This window comes from Peromyscus eremicus, chromosome 1 (assembly GCF_949786415.1).
Source record: "Peromyscus eremicus chromosome 1, PerEre_H2_v1, whole genome shotgun sequence".
NCBI classification, from domain to species: domain Eukaryota; kingdom Metazoa; phylum Chordata; class Mammalia; order Rodentia; family Cricetidae; genus Peromyscus; species Peromyscus eremicus.
The window spans coordinates 166,831,690-166,850,166 of record NC_081416.1 but is presented as its reverse complement, the minus strand read 5'-3'; the positions used below and the strand labels follow the sequence as shown (position 1 = coordinate 166,850,166).

The following is an 18,477-nucleotide window of genomic DNA, read 5'->3' as shown; positions in this document are numbered from 1 at the left end:
TGTCCAGTTTGGACAGCATACCACCAGCAGTTGAGGCAAGGGCAGTTTCTTGCCCAAATTGCTAGTTTTTGCCATAAAGAAAACAAACTCCACATGGAGGTTCTTTGATGGCCATCATCCTTTTATGAAGTAGATTAGTGCTGCCAGGAGCAGACGTGTCTCACTGTTATGAAAAGCATTGTTATTAAAACATTAAAGTGTAATAGTCTGTAGGTCTCTAAAGTGTTTGAAGACTATCTATCTATTTAAAATATGTCTGTGTTTGACCTTGAAAACATACCTAACATGACTGTGAGTTTGATTGTTATAGATGACTATCTAACTAGTAACCTATATTTCTTTATTATCCTATATAGCTTTCCAGGACTAGAACTTTACATTTACAATTGAGCAGCATAGGTACAATATCTTAAATAAGAAATAGAAGCATGTAACATAGTATGACAAAAATAACCTTAGATTTGTTTCAATATACAAAAATACTTCACATAAGAGTAGAAACAGGGGTTGGGGATTTAGCTCAGTGGTAGAGCGCTTGCTTAGCAAGCACAAGGCCCTGGGTTTGGTCCTCAGCTCTGAAAAAAAAAGAGTAGAAACATATATACAGCATAACAAAAATAGCCTTAAATTTGTATCAATATACAAAAATCCATACCAATGTGAAATATTTGAGACTAGTAGTTGTTTTTCTAGTTTGAAAGTTGACGCAATATTCTACTCTTTTATCCTGTCATTACTATATCCCCCTTTTTCTTTTCAGAACAAGATTCCTGAATCTAATTTCCATTGCTTAGTATCCTCCCCAATCATGACCAATAACAACTTGTGACCAACCCCTCTAAATGATGACAAACATCCATTGGAATTCCCAAAACCAACCACCATGCCTCTTGGGAATGTGGGTGTTGTGTTCTTAAAATTATGTTCTACTGCCTGGGGTGACATCATCTTTAGGGGACCCAGAGAAAATTAAGATAATGATCAAGTCCTGGGGGAGCTAGCTGTTGTCCAGTCTCGATGTGATGGGATAATGCAAGGTTTATCTGAAGTTTTGTGTGGAGTAGTCTACGAGGCTGGACCATCTTAGCTAACTGACTGAAATTGTCCTGAGTAGTTTGTAGTCCATAGCTGATCTTTGGGTGATGTTTGCCGGCTTAGTGGCATTATCACAATCCAGGTGTATTCATCATTGTGGGGCCCCAACAACCTTGTGCAGACTTCAAAGGTCACTGTTAGGAATGGTCACTGTACACTGCAGGAAACTTAAACAATTTAAATGTCATATGCAGCAGAGATCAACGAGGTTAAAGGACCACACTCTATTAAATACATCTTGGGTACACAAACTTAGTTTTTAGTTACCTGCTTCAGACCCAAGCCTGAAATCATGTATAAGAAGCTAGATGAAGCCTATTTCTAGAATCAATAGTACTCTATCTGATCATTAATTTTATGACAGAAGTTTTAAATATATATATATATTTATATGTGTGTATATGTATGTATATATATTAATCTTATAAATTTTGAGATAACATTTATACCTTAAGAAAAGTTTTAAAGAGTCAAAATAAAACCAAAGGTTTATGAGATTAGTAGCAATAAAACAGTACCTAATTTTTATTTTTCTTCTATTTCAATCTAGGTGGCTCTTCTGACATGAGACAGAGATTTTAAATTTTCCTTTAACAAGTATGCAGGGTTTAGAGAAGGAGAGAAACATGCTCCGTCTCCAAAACCAGCTTTAATTTTTAATTGACTTGGGACTACAAAAAGACCATTTTCCCTTGAATGTTTGTAGAGAACAGCAGAAACAAACATTTGGGAAGATTTATGAGATTTTTATCCTATTGGAAGTGTGCTCTACAATCAGGCCAATTTATTCTTTTTCTTAGGGCATTTGTCTAGTGGTCTTTAGATTCCTTAGTTGGATGCTTTTATTTTCCTGGAAAGACAAAACAAAACCCTGCCCCAACCTTAATTTTAGGGAGTTTCCTTTTTGTGAAGTTGAATTGCCAAGCTGTTCAATGAACTATCATCTCTCCTAATCAAGAGCACACTCATGTTCAAATCCAATCTTCATCAATCCATAGCTTTTCTTCTGTGAAAACAAAAGTAAAACCTCTTCCTTAAAATAACACATATCCTGGTTTTCATTCTGAGGTTAACACATTCTTAATGTATATAGACTGATTTAGTTCAGCATTTTTTTCTTCTATCCAATGTCTCTCCATAGCTGCTGTCCCTTTCTCATTAGCATTTTAAAAATTTAAAGTTAATAAAGCATTGTGCAATCTATCTTTGGGGGTCCTTATTATCCCTTTCTGTTTTTTAAGCATTTCTTTTAAAGTACGATTAGATCTTTCTATAACTGCTTGTCCTCCAGGATAGTGTGGTATACCTGTAATATGTTTTATGTTGTAATATGCAAAAAACTGTTTCATTTTAGTAGGGACATATGCTGGAGCATTGTCAGTCTTGATTTACACAGGTGTTCCCATAATGGCCATAACCTGTAATAAATGTGTGATTACAGAATCAGCCTTTTCACAACTCAAAGCAGTTGCCCATTGAAATCCTGAATATGTATCTATGGTATGGTATACATACCATAATCATCCAAATTCTGCAAAATGAAACACATCCATTTGCCAAATTTTATTTCTCTGAGTACCCTTAGGATTATTTCTTGCAGGTAGTGGAGTTATACAAAGAACAAATAGGACATTTCCTTGGCTTATTGCCAAGTGATAGAAAAATCTTTATTCAAATCCTTGCTATTAACATTGTGTTTATTTTATTTTATTTTTGTTTTTGAGACAGGTTTCTCTGTGTAGTTTTGATGCCTGTCCTGGATCTTGCTCTGTATACCAGGCTGGCCTCAAATTCACAGAGAGCTTCCTGTCTCTGCCTACCTGAGTGCAGGGATTAAAGGCATGAGCCACAACCACACTAACATGGTATTTTTAATGAAATTCTGAGGCTTTTTAGCATATTTCCTACCAACAGCTGATCAATTCCATAATTACCTTGTGGTAGAGGGCCTGATAGTAGATCCATATGGGATCTGATATGTGTAATATACAAGTGATGATTTCTATTTCTAATTATTTTATGTAATTCAATAAATAAGAAAGTTGATTCTGTATCATCTGGATTAAGTTCAGCAGTTTCAATATGTAAAATAACTGCATATTGAGAGTTAGTAACTGTATTAAGAGATTCTGGAGAATCTATAATACCATGAGAATGGCATATAATTCTGATTTTTGAATGGATTCATAAGGGTTTTGAGCTACTTCATTTAAATTTCCTGACTTATAATCTGCCTTTCCTGATTTATTTGCGTCAGTATAGAATGTAGGGGCTCCAGAAATAGGTGTTCCTCACACAATGTGAGGAAGAATCCAATTAGTTCTTTTTATAAACTGAAGTCTCTTGCTTTGGGGATATTTGTTGCTAATTTCTATGAAGAAATTACTGCAAGCTCTTTGCCAATGTTCATTTTCTGTCCATGATGAGGAAATTTCAGCATTAGTAAAAGGTACTACAATTTCTGTTGGGTCCATTCCTGTTAATTGACAAAGTCTCAATTTTCCTTTCAGATTCAATTCAGAAAACTTTTCTACATAGAACTTTAATTTTTCACTCATTTATCTTCTCTCTGCATAAGAATTCCTGTAGGAGAATGAGTGGGAGGATACAGTCAAGCTCTGGATCCAAGCGATCCACATATGCATTTTGTAGTTTCTTTTCTATTTTGTAGTTTCTTTTCTACCAAAGCCAATTCTCTCTCAATCTCAGCTGATAGTTTTCTTGGACTATTTAAGTCCTTATCACCTTATAAGGTTTAAAATAAATTACTTAGTTCTTGAGTTGTCAATCCAAATGTAGGCTATAGCCAGTTAATATCTCCCAGCATTTTTGAAAATCATTAAGAGTTCAAAATTATCTCTCCTGATTTGTACATTTTGTGGTTGAAGTTTTTGTAAACCTATCTTATATCCTAGGTAATTAATGGAATCTCCTCTTTGTATTTTTTCAGGAGCAATTTGTAGTCCCCAAGAAGGCAAAATTTTCTTTGTTTCTTTAAACGTTTTTTCTAAGGTATTTGCCTCTAAATCAGCTGGTAAGATATCATCCATATAATGATAAATTGTAGATTGAAGAAACTCTAAACTATTTCCAATGGCTGTCATCCAAAATATTGACATAAGGTGAGGCTATTTAACATCTCTTGTGGAAGAATTTTCCATTGCAACCTTTTAAAAGGCTGGGAATTGCTCTTCCGGTCCCAGGCGCTTCGGGAGCCGCCGGTTACTGTTCCGACATGGCCAAGTTCAAGAACCACACCACACACAACCAGTCTTGAAAATGGCACAGAAATGATATCAAGAAACCCCGGGCACAAAGATACGAATCTCTTAAGGGGGTGGACCCCAAGTTCAGTTCCTGAGGAACATGCGCTTTGCCAAGAAGCACAACAAGAAAGGCCTGAAGAAGATGCAGGCCAACAACGCAAAGGCAGTGAGTGCGCGTGCAGAGGCCATCAAGGCCCTTGTGAAGCCCAAGGCGGTTAAGCCCAAGGTGCCAAAGGGCCCCAGCCGCAAGCTCAGCCATCTTGCTTTCATCGCTCACCCCAAGCTCGGGAAGCGGATTAGAAGCTACATGGCCAAGGGTCGTAGGCTCTGCCAACCAAAGCCCAAGGCTCAAACCAAGGCAGAGGCCTCAGCTCCAGCTCAGGCCCCCAAAGGTACCCAGGCCCCTGTGAGGGCCCCATAGAAAAGGTTTCTGTCTGCCAGACAGATGGACTGGTGTGACACACCTACACACTATTTGCAGATGATCAGGACCCCATGCTGTTTTTACAAATAAACTTGAGGCAGGATCTGTTAAAAAAATAAATAAAAAATAAAAGGCTGTGAATTATTATAAGTAGGCACTGTGGAGCCAAATTTTTCTCTCTCTTGTTCTTGTAAATGTGTAGTAAAAAAATAAGTCTTTTAAATGAATCACTGTAATAGAGCATCCTTTAGCTAATAGAGAAGGCAAGGGAATTCCAGGCTGTAAAGAGTCCATCAGCTGAATCACCTTATTTATGGCTCTTAAATCTGTTAATGTTCTCCATTTTCCAGATTTCTTTCTAATGACAAATATAGGAGAATTACAAGGACTGTTGATTCTTCAATATGTTGAGCATTTATCTGCTCCTGTACCAGCTGTTCTAAGGCCTGGAATCTTTCTGATGTTGGAGGCCATTGTTCCATCCACACAGGTTTGTCAGTTAACCATTTTAAGGGTAGAGTTGTAGGTACCTTGGAAGACCAATAGCTGTTGTGCCCTGTTTATGTACAACTTGAACAGTCTGTGACTGTTCTTGATAATACCTTTTAATACTTCTCTCAGAAGCATTCTTTATTTTACAATTTGTTTCTGAGATTGGGGGAATGTTAACCTGTCTTTTTCCATTACTGCAACAAATCACATCCCCATAAATTCATGGCTATATTAGCCATATATGACTTTAATTTCCCTATCTGTCCTTCTGGCCCTATACACTCAACCCATCTTGTACTTTGTTTTACCTGAGATAGAGTTTCAATCCCTAGGAGCTGAATATTGACCTCCTGAAGAGGCCAATTTGGATGCCAAGATTTCAGTGAAATTATTGTTACAACTATACCTGTGTCTTTCAAACTCTCAGTTTCAATGCCATTTTATTTTTGTATTTTAAACTTTGGTCTATGATCATTTATAGAAGTCTGCCAAAATACTTGTTTTATGGTCTCTCCTGAAAATTTTGTTTTATTGAATTTATATATTGAAGCTGTTTTGTCATACGTATTAGTATTGTTTTTGGAAACAAGAATTAGGTTCTTAATTACTCTGTGGAGGAGTTCCCTCCATGATAACAGGGAATGATTGAACCAAATTTGATTTTGGGACCTGTGAGAGGCCCCCAAGTCGTTTCTGATGGCAAAGGGTTACCTTGTCTGTCCCTTTGATCTGCTTTCATTAGTCCAATGTCAGCCTTTGCCACACCTTCTGCATACTCCAGAAGGCTGGGTGGGGGCTTCTCTTTGGATTATCTCTAGAAAAAACGTTGTTCCTAGGAACAACTTGCCTACAATCCCTGTTTAGATGACCTTGTTTACCACAACTAAAACATCTGACATTTTGATTTTTCTTAAAATTTTTAGAAATTACTTCTCCCATCAAAGTAACATCATAAGCATGAGATCCAATATCAGATGTATTTTGGATCCATTTATTTATGCGTGCTGATCTTGCATTTAAAGGCCTAATCACCCTTTTGCATTCTGAATTAGCACTTTCAAAAGCCAAGGATTCAATTAATATTTGTCTAACTTCTAGATCTGATATCATTCTATTTACAGCTGAAATAAATCTTTGTAAAAAAATCAATAAAGGCTTCTTTGGGGCTTTGTATAACTTTAGTAAATGACTCAGCTCTCTTTCCCAATTCTTCAGCCCTGTCCCAAGCATTCAAAGCTGCTGTGTGACACAGGGCCAAGGTATGATCATGAAATGTAGAATTGTCTTTGCAAATCAATATAATGACCCTCATTGAGAAGCTGGTCTTGGGAAATTTCCACACCTCTAGCCCTACTTGGTTGTTCTATGACCCTAGCTTCCTCTCTTCATCATATTTTCCATTGTAACTGTGGACCACTTTCCAATATTGCTATAACTAAATCTTTCCAGTCTTGTCAAATAATCCTGTTCCAAGTGGCCCATGAATTGAAAGTCTGTTTCACAAAGGGTGAACGTATACCATATGAAACTACTATTTCCTTAAATCTCCCCAAATCTAACATTTCTATAGGATCCCAATTGACTTCTGCATAGCCTTGGGGGCATCTATCATCTGGTGATTATTCTTGTATGGTAACTGGGTAAATTAAGGCTGTTTTTCTAATTATCTTAGGTCACTCCTCTTCAGTTTTATAATGCAATTGTGTGGTAGGTTCTGCTCTAAATTCCTTTTCCCATGTCTAAGTATTTTTCTTATTTTTGTTAGTAGGTCTTTCTAAGGCTTACCAGTACCTTACCAGTAGTAAGTTTTTCTAAGGCATGTGTCTTGTTAAGTCTTTCTAAAGCTTTTATCTTATCAGTCACATTATCATATTTTACACAGTTATCAGCCATTTTAAGGATAAAATATGAATTACCAAGGTGATAATAACTATGATTGAAATTATGTCAATCCCAGCTAACTTGTTTAACCCATTTATTTTTTTCCATTTGTAAGTTATCCATAGTAGGAGTAAACAATGTCCTAACTCCCAGCATTATGGTATTCCAAATTCTTAACATGGGAAAGATTCCCCCCCCCCCCAACTTGTAAAAATATATCCTAATACCCCACTTAAAAATTCCGGTGTCTTACCACATCTGATGATGCTGACAGCATAGATGGAGATAGGTGAGGGTGGGTATCCAGCTGTAGTGGCAGCATTGTGTGGTCGGGGGTGGAGAGGAGTAGGGGGATACCCCAAGCTGTGCTAATTGCACACTTGGACTGGGAGCTAATGTAGTTGCTCATATCTGACTGGGGAAGGGCTTGAGCTGTCTGAAGAGCTAATGTGAGGAAACCAGTAGGAGAAATCCATTAGTGGCAGAGGGCAGGACTCAGTGTGGGAGAGAAATCCACATGACTGGGAAGCAACATGGGGATACAGCCGTCCTGTTTGCCCTTAGTGGTAGTGGGGTGGCTGACCCAGTGTGCACTCTTCTTGCTGTCACTGCGCTGCAAGGCTGGAGACAGCTGGGGCCCTTGGTGGCTTGTGGTGATGGCAGCAGCAGTGAGATCGTTGGCACCAAGCCAAGTCTCAAGGTGACTGAGCTGGCCTGGGTTGGCAGTGTAGGAAGGAAGGCACACGTGCTGAGAAGAATAAGCACAGGCCAGCAGTGGATCCACAAACCCCAGCGGAGTTCTTGGGCCAGGGGCAGGCAGCAGCTGAGGGCTGCTGTGGAAAAGCTGCAACCGAGAAACCCCTGAGGTGGAAAAACAGGCATGGAGGTCCTTTGGGAAGGGAGACAACACCAGCTGCTGCAGCAGTGGCGGCGGCATGGCAGGTTCAATGCCTTGGCCTGATTTAACAATAATAATAATAATAATAATAATAATAATAATAATAATAATAATAATAATTTCAAGCAAGCCCCCCTGGTGAGGGGCTTGCTTGAAATGGGGGTGTTTTGGTTCCTCATTTGCCCCTTCTCAGGTGCCTAATGAAACCCAATCATGGGTTTTGGACAATTAGCTTGTAGATGTCCCTCTCATGTCCCTCTCAGGTATGGGTATTTAGTCTTGAGTTCTCTGTACCATTAGTTGGATTGTACCTAATTGCTCCCTCATATATGCAGCAGCCTATTTATGACATAGGGCCTGAAGATGATGGCCAAGAAAAAGAGTATCAATGGCCCTATGAGGGATGAGATCAGAGTAGTAAATCAGGGAGACTTGGAGTATAAACTTTCGAACCAGCTTTGGCTGGCTTCATGTTCTTTTTTCCTTTTGGCTAACCCTTCTCATACCTTGGCCATTGATTCTTTCACAACTCCTGAGTGGTCTACATAAAAAAATTCTTCACCAGAGCAGAGCACAACCCTTTGTCTTTCAGAAAAATGAGGTCTAGTCCTCTTCTGTTTTGCATGACCACCTCTGCTAGCGAGGATAGGGAGTCCTGAAGATGTGAGATGGCGTTTTCTAATTTTTTTTATGTCCTCATCAATAGATAGGCAGAGGTTGGAATAATGCTGCTGCTGAGCAATCAGAGACACAGCCTCCGTCCCCATTCCTGCTCGGCTAGCCCCCAGTAGCACAGATAGGGTGAGGGCTGTAACTGGTTCTCTCTTACAGCGGCTGGGGTCAATAGGCTCAATTAAGTTATGCAGGTCTTCCTCAGTGTGATATATTAGCCAGAGCACCAGTCTGACTAATGTACAAAACTCCCGAGTCTTATTAAGGAACGTGAAGTGTGCACATGGAGTCAGCCTGGAGGGACACGCTCATCAGGTGTCACTCAAGAGCAACAGGCAGCCAGTCTAGATCCCAAATAGCTGAGTGTGATTGCAGTGGACCTGATATTTTAGTGGGACTTGTCTTATGCATAAGCCTTGGCCCTCCATCTGCTGGAGTGTTAGGGAGGCCTTGGTTTGCCAGCAGCACTGTTGAGTGTTGGTGGTTGTACTATACTTGCCCATTACCTCTACTCCCTCATAGAAGGGGGTTTGTATATCATAGCAGAGCCAACAAGAGGCTGTCAAATAGGGCCTAGTGGCATTAAGAAGCAGAAAGGATTTCTGGAGCTGGGGGAACAGTGGGTCCCTATCCGTTTGGCTGGATGAGGGAGGAGTACTCCACAGGGAGTCTACGTGGTTGGGCTCAGTGGTAGTGCTGGGTCCCCTGGGCATAATGCACTTTGGATGGGGGGTTGTTTAAGTACCTTGTTGGGCCTCACTGTGGTTTTTATTGTGGAGAGTGTGCCGGATGGTAAAAGTAAGTTCTGTGTCATACCCAGAATGGTAGAGCCGCAGCCCCCACATTTTTCTGGTGGTCCAGTCAGTCTTTTTTCCTTTCTCAGTGAACCTAATTATCAGGGAGTTGCAGCGACCTCCAGGGGTGGCCCATGGGTGATTGGGGAAGAGTTCCTTATCATAACAGGGGCCGCAGTCTACCCAACTCCCTCCTAGTTGACATTTCCCTGTTCCCTGCATACTTATGTCCCCCTGACCCACAGTGATCAGATCACTTTTGATCGGGGTCTCCTACCAGATATGTCCCCTGCTTACACAGCCCCAAGCAGCGCAATAGGATGACCCTGGGTCCTCACATTTTTAATCTGTTCTCGTCCCTGGGGATGGCCAGGATGTACATAAAAACATTGTTCCCTTGTTCTTTTCCTCTGGCCAGGAGAAGCACACCCATACCCAGGGAAGGGTTTCTGATCTGATGGGTCCCATGTCTCTCCTAACAGATCACAAAGGTTGACAAACAGGTCTAGGAACCAGGTGTCCTTGGGTTCTCTAGTCGAGGAGTAGGAGTTGGCAATGATGCTGGTTTCTGTGTTGACTATTAGCCATGTCTGGTTCCATGGCACATGAGGGTTATTGAGGTGACTCGTTCCATAGGAGATCTTCAAGAGAAGGAGCAGCAGAAGCAGGAAGGGCTTCATTTTCCTCGGTGATGGAGCTTGAGATTCAGGGGTTTGGAGGGGTGTTTTGATGTCTCCCAGGTCTCATCCTAGTGTTCTTCCAGAAGGGTAAACAGGTCCGTCAGTCGAGTGTGGGAGTGGTGGACCCAAGTTGCAATGCTGTCCACCTTGAGAGCAGTAGGTGTGGTCAGAACAACAACATATGGCCCTTTCCATCTTGGCTCCAAGGTCCTGTGTTGGTGTCTATGGATCAGGACCCAATCTCCTGGTCTGAACCTATGGGGGGTAGAAGCAGCCTCATAAATGGCCTGAAGTTTAGGTCAGACATCTTGATGGGTGATTTGGAGCCTCAGGTAGCGTCCAGGAGATCCTGGTCATCTAAGGAGGCAATCAGCTCTGTCTGAAAGCTTGGTATCATAGGTGGGGGTTTCCCATACATGATTTCAAAGGGGGTAAGTCCCATCTGATAGGGCAAATTTCACACCCTAAATAAGGCAAAGGGAAGAAGAGCCACCTAGTCTGTGCCAGTCTCTAGGGCTAATTCAGTGAAGGTCTCCTTTAGAGTTCTATTTGCCCTCTTGACTTGTCCTCAGCTCTGGGGTCTATGTGCACAATGCAGTTTCCAATCAGTCCCCAGTGCAGTGGATATTCCCTGACTTACCTGAGAAATGAAGGCAGGGCCATTGTCAGACCCTATCATGGCTGGAAAACCGTACCTGGTCAGGATTTCTTCTATCAGCTTCTTTGCCACCACGTTTGCGGTTTCATGCTTGGTTGGGTATGCCTCAGCCCATCCAGAGAAGGTGTCTATAAATACTAACAGGTATTTATAGCCAAATTTTCCTGACTTGATTTCTGTAAAATCCACCTCCCAATATACACCTGGTCGAGTTCCTCTTTGCCTGGCACCAGGGTTGGAAGGGGTTAGTAAAGCATTAGTCATCAGACAGGCATGGCATCTGAATACTATTTCTTCAATAGCTTGGTTGCTGTCGGCAGCAATAAGTTTGCTGCCTTAATTTTAAATGCCCTTTTTTGTCCTGTCCCAGTTAAGTTGTTTGTGTGAAAAATGTGCAGTTGGGTTCCGGAGGGTGCTGGGGATCAGTTCCCCTGTGTTTTTTCCTGTTTGGAAAACAGTGTCCAGCTTGACTATGGATACCGATTAACCGTTTCTTGACTCCTGCTGTTAGAGGGGTATATAAGCCCATGTTGGTATGAATAAAGAGAGCTGCTTCCCTGACGAACTGAACTGGGTGTCTAGAGTGCTGTTTAACTTCGGCATCCCTCGCTAGATTTCGTGCTCCAGCTGTGCGGGTCACAGCAGTTACTTTTCTATATTTTTACATGTGCTCGTCTCAGTAGGTCTTGCATCCTTCGGATTTCCAAATGAGATGATTGATGAATCTTTTTAAGCACGACTAGTCCCATTTCTTGTGGCAGGATGACTCGCCCATCTGCTGTTCTCCACCAGCCCTCTATTATATGAGTCATGGGCAGGGCACAGATCTAGGCTAGGTCAGCCAGGGTGTATTGCAGAATCTGCATCAGGCTCCTAGCTCTGGGGTCCACCAAGACTGGTGTTACCTTTAGGGTGGATGCCACCTCCTTGGCTGTTTGGTCTGCCAGGTTGTTGCCTGCTTGAATCAGTCCAGTCCCTTTTGGGTGTCCCAGACAATGGATAATGGCCACTTCCACGGGCTCCCACATAGTTTGCAGGAGCTGCAGAATTTCCTGCTTATTTTTAATTGTTTTTCCTTCAGCTGTCAGTAAGTCTCTTTCCTGGTAGATTGCCCTGTGGATGTGCACAATGGCAAAGGCATATCTACTATCTGTGTGAATATTTAGTTTTTTTCCTTTTCCCAGTCTTAAAGCTTTGGCTAGGGCAATCAGCTATGCTTTTTGGGTGGAAGTCCCTGATGCTAGAGGCCTTGCCCAAATGACACCTGAGGTGGTGGTCACCGTGGCCCCTGCATACATTGTCTGTTGTACATGTGGCTGCGGCTGTCTGTAAACCAGGTGTCTTCTGCATCTGGTAGTGACAAGTCTTGCAGATGCAGGTGAATGCAGTGTGCCTGGGCCAGTATCTTGGCGCAATCATGGAGAGGTGCCTCATGGTTGGGGTCTGGCAGCAATGTAGCAGGATTAAGAGCTGTGGGCACTGGGATGTTATTCTGGCAGGGTTAAGTAGCAAAGCCTGATAATGAGTCATTCTGGCATTGCTCAGCCAGTGATCAGGTGTCTGTTTGAGGACTGCTTCCAGTCCATGCAGGGTGGTGATCGTTAAGTTTTGCCTCAAAGTTAGTTTATCAGCGTCCTTGACCAGCATTGTCACTGCAGCTGTAATACACAGGCAAGGGGGCCATCCTGCGGCCACAGGATCCAGCTTCTTGGACAGATATGCCACAGGTCTTTTCCAGGGCTGTATGGTCTGAGTGAGTACCCCTTTTGCTATTCCTTTTTTAAAATCTATAAACAGGTAAAAAGGGTTTGTTTATGTCTGGTGACCCAAGAGCTGGGGCCTCTAAGAGTTTCTGCTTCAGGGTGTCATAAGCCTTCTGTCTCTCCTCCATTCATGTAAAACTGGATGTATTTTTGGTGGCTTCATAAAAAGGCTTAGCCAGCTCAGTAAACCCCAGAATCCATAGGTGGCAGAACCCTGCTGTGCCCAGGAATTCCCTTATCATTTGACAGTCTTGGGAGTGGGTATTTTCAACACCATCTCTTGTGAGCATCTGAGAGCCACTTCTGGCCTCCCTCAAGAGTGTACCCTAGGTACATTACCCATGACCTGCAGATCTGAGCCTTTTTAGCAGAGGCCCAATATCCCAGGTCTCCCAGGGCTTGTAGCAAGTTCTCAGCTCCTTTTTTGCAGGTCTCTCTATCAACCGCTGCAATTAACACATCATCCACATACTGTAACAAGATTATATCAGGGTTCTGAGTTTGGTACTCACTCAGTTACTCATGTAGGGCTTCATCAAAGATGGTGGGTGAGTTCTTGAACCTTTAGGGCAAACTAGTCCAACTAAACTGGCCATTGACTCCAATTTCTGGATCATACCATTCAAAGGTCAAATATTGCTGGCTCTTGGGGGCCAAAGGCAGGCTAAAGAAGGTGTCCTTCAGATCCAGAACTGAATACCATTGCTGGTCTGGAGGCAATGTGCTTAGTAGGATATAAGTGTTAGGTGCTGTAGGATGTATGTCTATTACCCTTTTATTTACCTCTCTTAAGTCTTGGATCAGTTGGTAGTCATTGGTATGAGGCATTTTGACTGGTAATAATGGTGTATTCCAGGAGATTGAACTTGCTTTAGGACCCCAAGTGCCAATAACCTCCTTATATAGGTGGTTATTCCTTTCTTTGCTTTTGAAAACATGGGGTACTGGAGGATTTTTACTGGGTCTTCATCGGCTTTGACCTCCATGTATATTGAAGGCTTATGTCTCACCAACCCCACACCCCAGTCTCTGCCCATGCCAGTGGAAACTCCCATAGACATTTTTCTATTTTTGGCTCAGGAGCTGCAGGTTTCTGGTGAAGTCTGTGTTCCTCAGTCATGCCAGTAGTCATCAATACCTGAATTGATTTCCCATTTTGGTGAATAACTGATCCCCTTCATCTGAGAAGTGGATCTGGGCTTTTATTTTTGATAAGAGGTCTTGGCCCAGCAGTGGGTATGGACACTCTGGAATGACAAGGAACAGATGGGTTACCTGTCCATCCCCAAGTCCACTGTTCTTCAGGTAGTCCATGATTAAGGTTTAGTGCCCATGGCCCTCTGTACCCACATTTTCTTGGTGGACATAGGTCTGCCTGGTATCAGGAGGACAGAGTTCTCTGTCCCTGTGTCCACCATGAATCTTATTGATTTCCCCTCCACTCTCAGTGTTATCTTAGGCTCAGGGAGGGGATATGAGTCTCATCTCCCCTAGTCACTGTCTTTCTCCAGGGCCATGGGGAGTACATGAGTAGTCAGGGATATCCTCCCTCTCCTCCTGGGGTATTCCTTTACCCAATGGCCTTCTTCTTTGCAATATGTACATTTTTTTCCTACCTTGGCCTTGGGCCGGCGTCTTCTGGTTTCATGCTGGGATGGTCAGGTTGGTCCAACTCCCACCACCAGGAGGATTTTTTTTAACTCTTCTCTATGCTGATCCTGCTGTTGTTCTAGTATTCTCACTAAACTTTTTTCCTGTCTTTTTTGTTTTTCTTCCTTCTGTCCCCTCTCTTTCTCTTGCCTTTTTTGTCTGTCCATCTGTCTTTCTTTTATGGTAAACCTTTTCCACCACTGCCACTAATTTCCTAAGATTCTTTTTGCCTAATCTTTCCAGCGCCTAGTTCTTCCATTTTGTCTGACTGTCTTGCTGACAAGTGTGGTCTGCTATATTTCTGTTCATCTTTCTTCTGAACACATACCAGGTTGAGCCATGGGAAACACTCCTTCATCCCCCCTCTTTTGATATCTGGGGCTGCCTGGTTGATATAGGCAAACATTATCATCTGAGCTGATTCTTCAGCATCAAGATCATATAGTGTGTATTGCCTAAAGGCCTCTAGCAGGTGCTCTAGTTAGGCAGCCAGACTCTCATTTGCCTCCTGCCTAACATCATAAACCTTAGCCATATTGGTCGGTTTCCATGCAGCCACTTTGAGACCTACCAACAGAGCCTGGCAGTGTCGTGGAACCTCTCCTTACCTTGTGCCCTGTTATAGTCCCAATCAGGATGGGTGGGAGGAAAATAAGCATTGATAGTCACTGTATCAGTGGTGGGAGCTCCTGTGGGACCTAGAACCAATTTCTAAGCAGCCTCCAGGATTCTATTCCTCTCCTCAGTGGTGAACAGGATGCTTAGAAGCTGACCACAATTTTCATAAGTGGGCTGGTATGTAAAAAGAACAGTCTCTAAAAGATTAATTAAATCCTGGGTTTTTTTTTTTTTGGAAAACAGGGCATTCCGTGTGTGCCATTTGTACAGGTCACTGATTGCGAATGGCCACTAGTGATAGGGTTGGTTCCTGTCAGCATCCACTGGTCCAGCAGGTCTAAGGGGTAGGGCCACCGCAGTGTCTGGCTGCAGGGTGCCCCTCTTCAGCTTTGGGTTGCTTGAGCTGGCCCCTGTAAAGGTGGTTCTTGTTGGGGCTGTGGATTGGGTTTGGAGATTGGCGGGCTGAGTAGCAGCAAGCGGAGGAGAGTAGGTGGAGGGAAAAGTTCAGATTCCTCCGTTTCTCCTTGAATGACACAGGGCTTTGGGTCACCTTCCTTGGGTCTCACAGGAAGCACCTGTGAGGGGGAAGATGCTAGCAAAGGGGCAGTAGGTTTGGGACCAGGACCATGGGTGGATGAAGCAGGAACGGTTTGACCCATGGGAGGGGTCCCTCCAACCCCTCAATGAGCCCCCTCCAGGCAACTATATAGGGGATTTGATCTGGGTAGCCCATTCATGGCCTGAACATGATCTCCTCGACTCTTTGTATGATCCTGGAGTCAAAGGTTCCCTCCCTTGGTTAGCTGATGTCAAAAGCAGGCCATTCTGAAGAACAAAAAGTTATCTACTTATTTTTCTTAACATTTACGCTGTTGTTATGAGCAATATCCCTTACATCCTTCCAATGAGCTAAGGTCAGGTCAGGGGGGGGGAAATGAAGGAGTGTTTTCCATGGCTTGACTTGGTATGTGTTCAGAAGAAAGATGAACAGAAATGAAACAGACCACACTTATCAACAAGACAGTCAGACAAAATGGGGAACTAGGGCCCTCAGCAGAGTTCCAAGGCAGCTGACAGATGCTCCTGGCAGATGGGCTGCTGGAGAGTGATTCTCAGTTATGCCAAAGACCATACGTATGGGGTGCAGACAAGTCAACAGTCTCTCAATGCCCCGAGTTCTCAGATACACAGATGGGACCCTCGTGGGTCCCTGGCAAAGTGGCCTAAGAAAGACTTGAGACCCCTGCCAAGACGAGGAGAGGGGATGATTCCCAACTCCTCTAGGTTCACTTTTATGGCATGTCCACCAAAGTGGAACCTCTCAGAAACAAACAGCTGCTGGCAGAATCAGAAATGGAAAGGAGAAACAGAAAACAGAAACAACAAATAGGCAAGACAGACAGACAGACTCACCCAATTGGCCAATGTAAACTTTCAGGGTTTGGGGTCTCTGGGGAGGTTTCCCAAAATCCAGGACGTGCAAACCAAATGTGCCCTGGGTGCTCGAGATCCCCCAAAGAGACCACCAGAGACATGAACCTTGTGGAATGCAAAAGCAAGGTTTATTGGAGCAGTTCAAGCAGCATGGCAGGGACCTCATCAAGCACACCAATAAAGTGAAGACTAGAGGAACTGCTGGCCCCTCTACAAGCTCAGTTTTCAAAGCAAAAATCACAAGGTTCTACCAGATAGGGGTGCTAGTACAGGTACAATTCTGAATGGTTCAAGATTTAGGGTCTTTCCAAAATTTCTGTGTTATCTTTCTTTGCAGTTTTGACTGGTTGTTTGTCAAACTTTATAAACTGTCTCCGGAATTGGGACATTCTGGGGTTAATCAGTTGCTATCAGATAGTCCTTCAAACATCCTGACTTTGTACTGTTTACCATCTCCAGCACTGGGGCATTCTGTGGTTAATCAGTTGCTACCAGATAGTACTTCAAACATCTTGACTTTGTACTTTTGAGATCGTGGGACCTATGTTAGCAGCTCTGAGAATTTTGAAGCTCAGGCCTATTTCAAGCTGGGGTGAAGGGCTTGCTTGAAATGGGGGTGTTTTGGTTCTTAAAGATGAGGAAGAGCAGCCGGGCAGTGGTGGCGCACGCCTTTAATCCCAGCACTCGGGAGGCAGAGCCAGGTGGATCTCTGTGAGTTCGAGGCCAGCCTGGGCTACCAAGTGAGTTCCAGGAAAGGCGCAAAGCTACACAGAGAAACCCTGTCTTGAAAAACCAAAAAAAAAAAAAGATGAGGAAGAGCAAGATAGAGAAGTAATAGATGGGTAAGGACAAGATGAGAAGGACATAAATGAGGCAGAATTAAGATGAGAGAATTAAGATATAAGTTACAGGGGACAGTAGATAAATACAGAGAGAAATCAGGAAAGAAAGTAGCTAGGCATGAGAACAGAACTGTACTTGTGTAGACAGGATTTTATCCTAGAGGAATAAAGGAGACAGACAAAGAAAGGGCTTGGTGTACTTAGATTCATTTCCCAAAAAAATTGTCACTGCTCATAGCTTCTCTTCTGGGCCCCTGGGAAGAATATTATTAAGGTGTGTCCTTAATAATATTTGAGAATAACCTCCTGCATTTTATTGGACCACCATGGATTAAAGTTAGATTTCAACAACAACAAAAATTACAGAGCCTACAATCTCATGGAAACTGAATAAGGCTCAACTGAATCACCAATGGTCAAGGAGGAAATAAAAAAAGAAAGACTTCCTAGAATTCAATGAAAATGAATGTACAGCATATCCAAACTATGAAAGCAGTGCTAAGCAGAAAATACTTAGCACTAAATGTCCACATAAAGAAGCTGGAGAAATCTCACACTAGCAAATTAGCAGCACACTGTAGCTCTAGAACAAAAAGAAACAAACTCACCCAGGAGGAATAGATGCCAGGAAATAATCAAACTGAGGAATGAAATCAATAAAATGGAAACAAAGAGAACAATACAAAGAATCAAGGAAACAAAGAGTTGGTTCTCTGAGAAAATCAACAAGATAGACAGCCCTTGCCAAAACTAGGCAAAAGGCAAAGACAGAACATCCAAATAAACAAAATCAGAAATGAAAAGGGATCCATAACAACAAACAATGAGGAAATCCAGAGAATCATCAGGTCATTCTTCAAAAACCTCTACTCCACAGAATTGGAAAATCTAAAAATAATTTTCTGGATAGGTACTATATACCAAATTTACATCAAGAACAGATAAACAATTAAAATAGACTTGTAACCCTTTAGGAATTAGAAACAATCATTAAAATCTCCCAACCAGAAAAAGTCCAGGACCAGATGGTTTCAGCACAGAATTCTACAAGATTTTTAAAGAAGAGCTAATACCAATACTCTTCAAATTGTTCCACACAATAGAAACAGAAGGAACATTGCCAAACTCTTTTTAGGAGGCTACAGTTACCCTGATACCCAAACCTCACAAAGATGTAACAAAGAAAGAATTGCAGACCATTCTCCCTTATGAACATTGATGCAAAAATACTCAAAGCCGGGTGGTGGTGGCGCACGCCTTTAATCCTAGCACTCAGGAGGCAGAGGCAGGTGGATCTCTGTGAGTTCGAG

The 18,477-nt window shown here is 42.5% G+C and overlaps 1 protein-coding gene and 1 pseudogene across 4 annotated transcripts in view; one reads left to right on the top strand and one right to left on the bottom strand.

The window, feature by feature from the left end:
• LOC131924573 (carcinoembryonic antigen-related cell adhesion molecule 1-like) overlaps positions 1-18,477 on the bottom strand; it is an 80,854-nt gene that overhangs the window by 16,214 nt on the left and 46,163 nt on the right. The window contains exon 6 of one of the 4 annotated variants that reach the window (XM_059279880.1): positions 9,882-10,457. The exons of the other annotated variants lie outside the window; for them this stretch is intronic. Within the exon in view, the coding sequence (XP_059135863.1) occupies positions 10,432-10,457 (26 nt within the window). The 3' untranslated portion in view covers positions 9,882-10,431. Of the gene's footprint in view, positions 1-9,881; positions 10,458-18,477 lie in introns of those variants that run through there. 4 annotated transcript variants of the gene reach the window in all.
• Positions 4,331-5,057, top strand: LOC131924602 (large ribosomal subunit protein eL29-like; annotated as a pseudogene).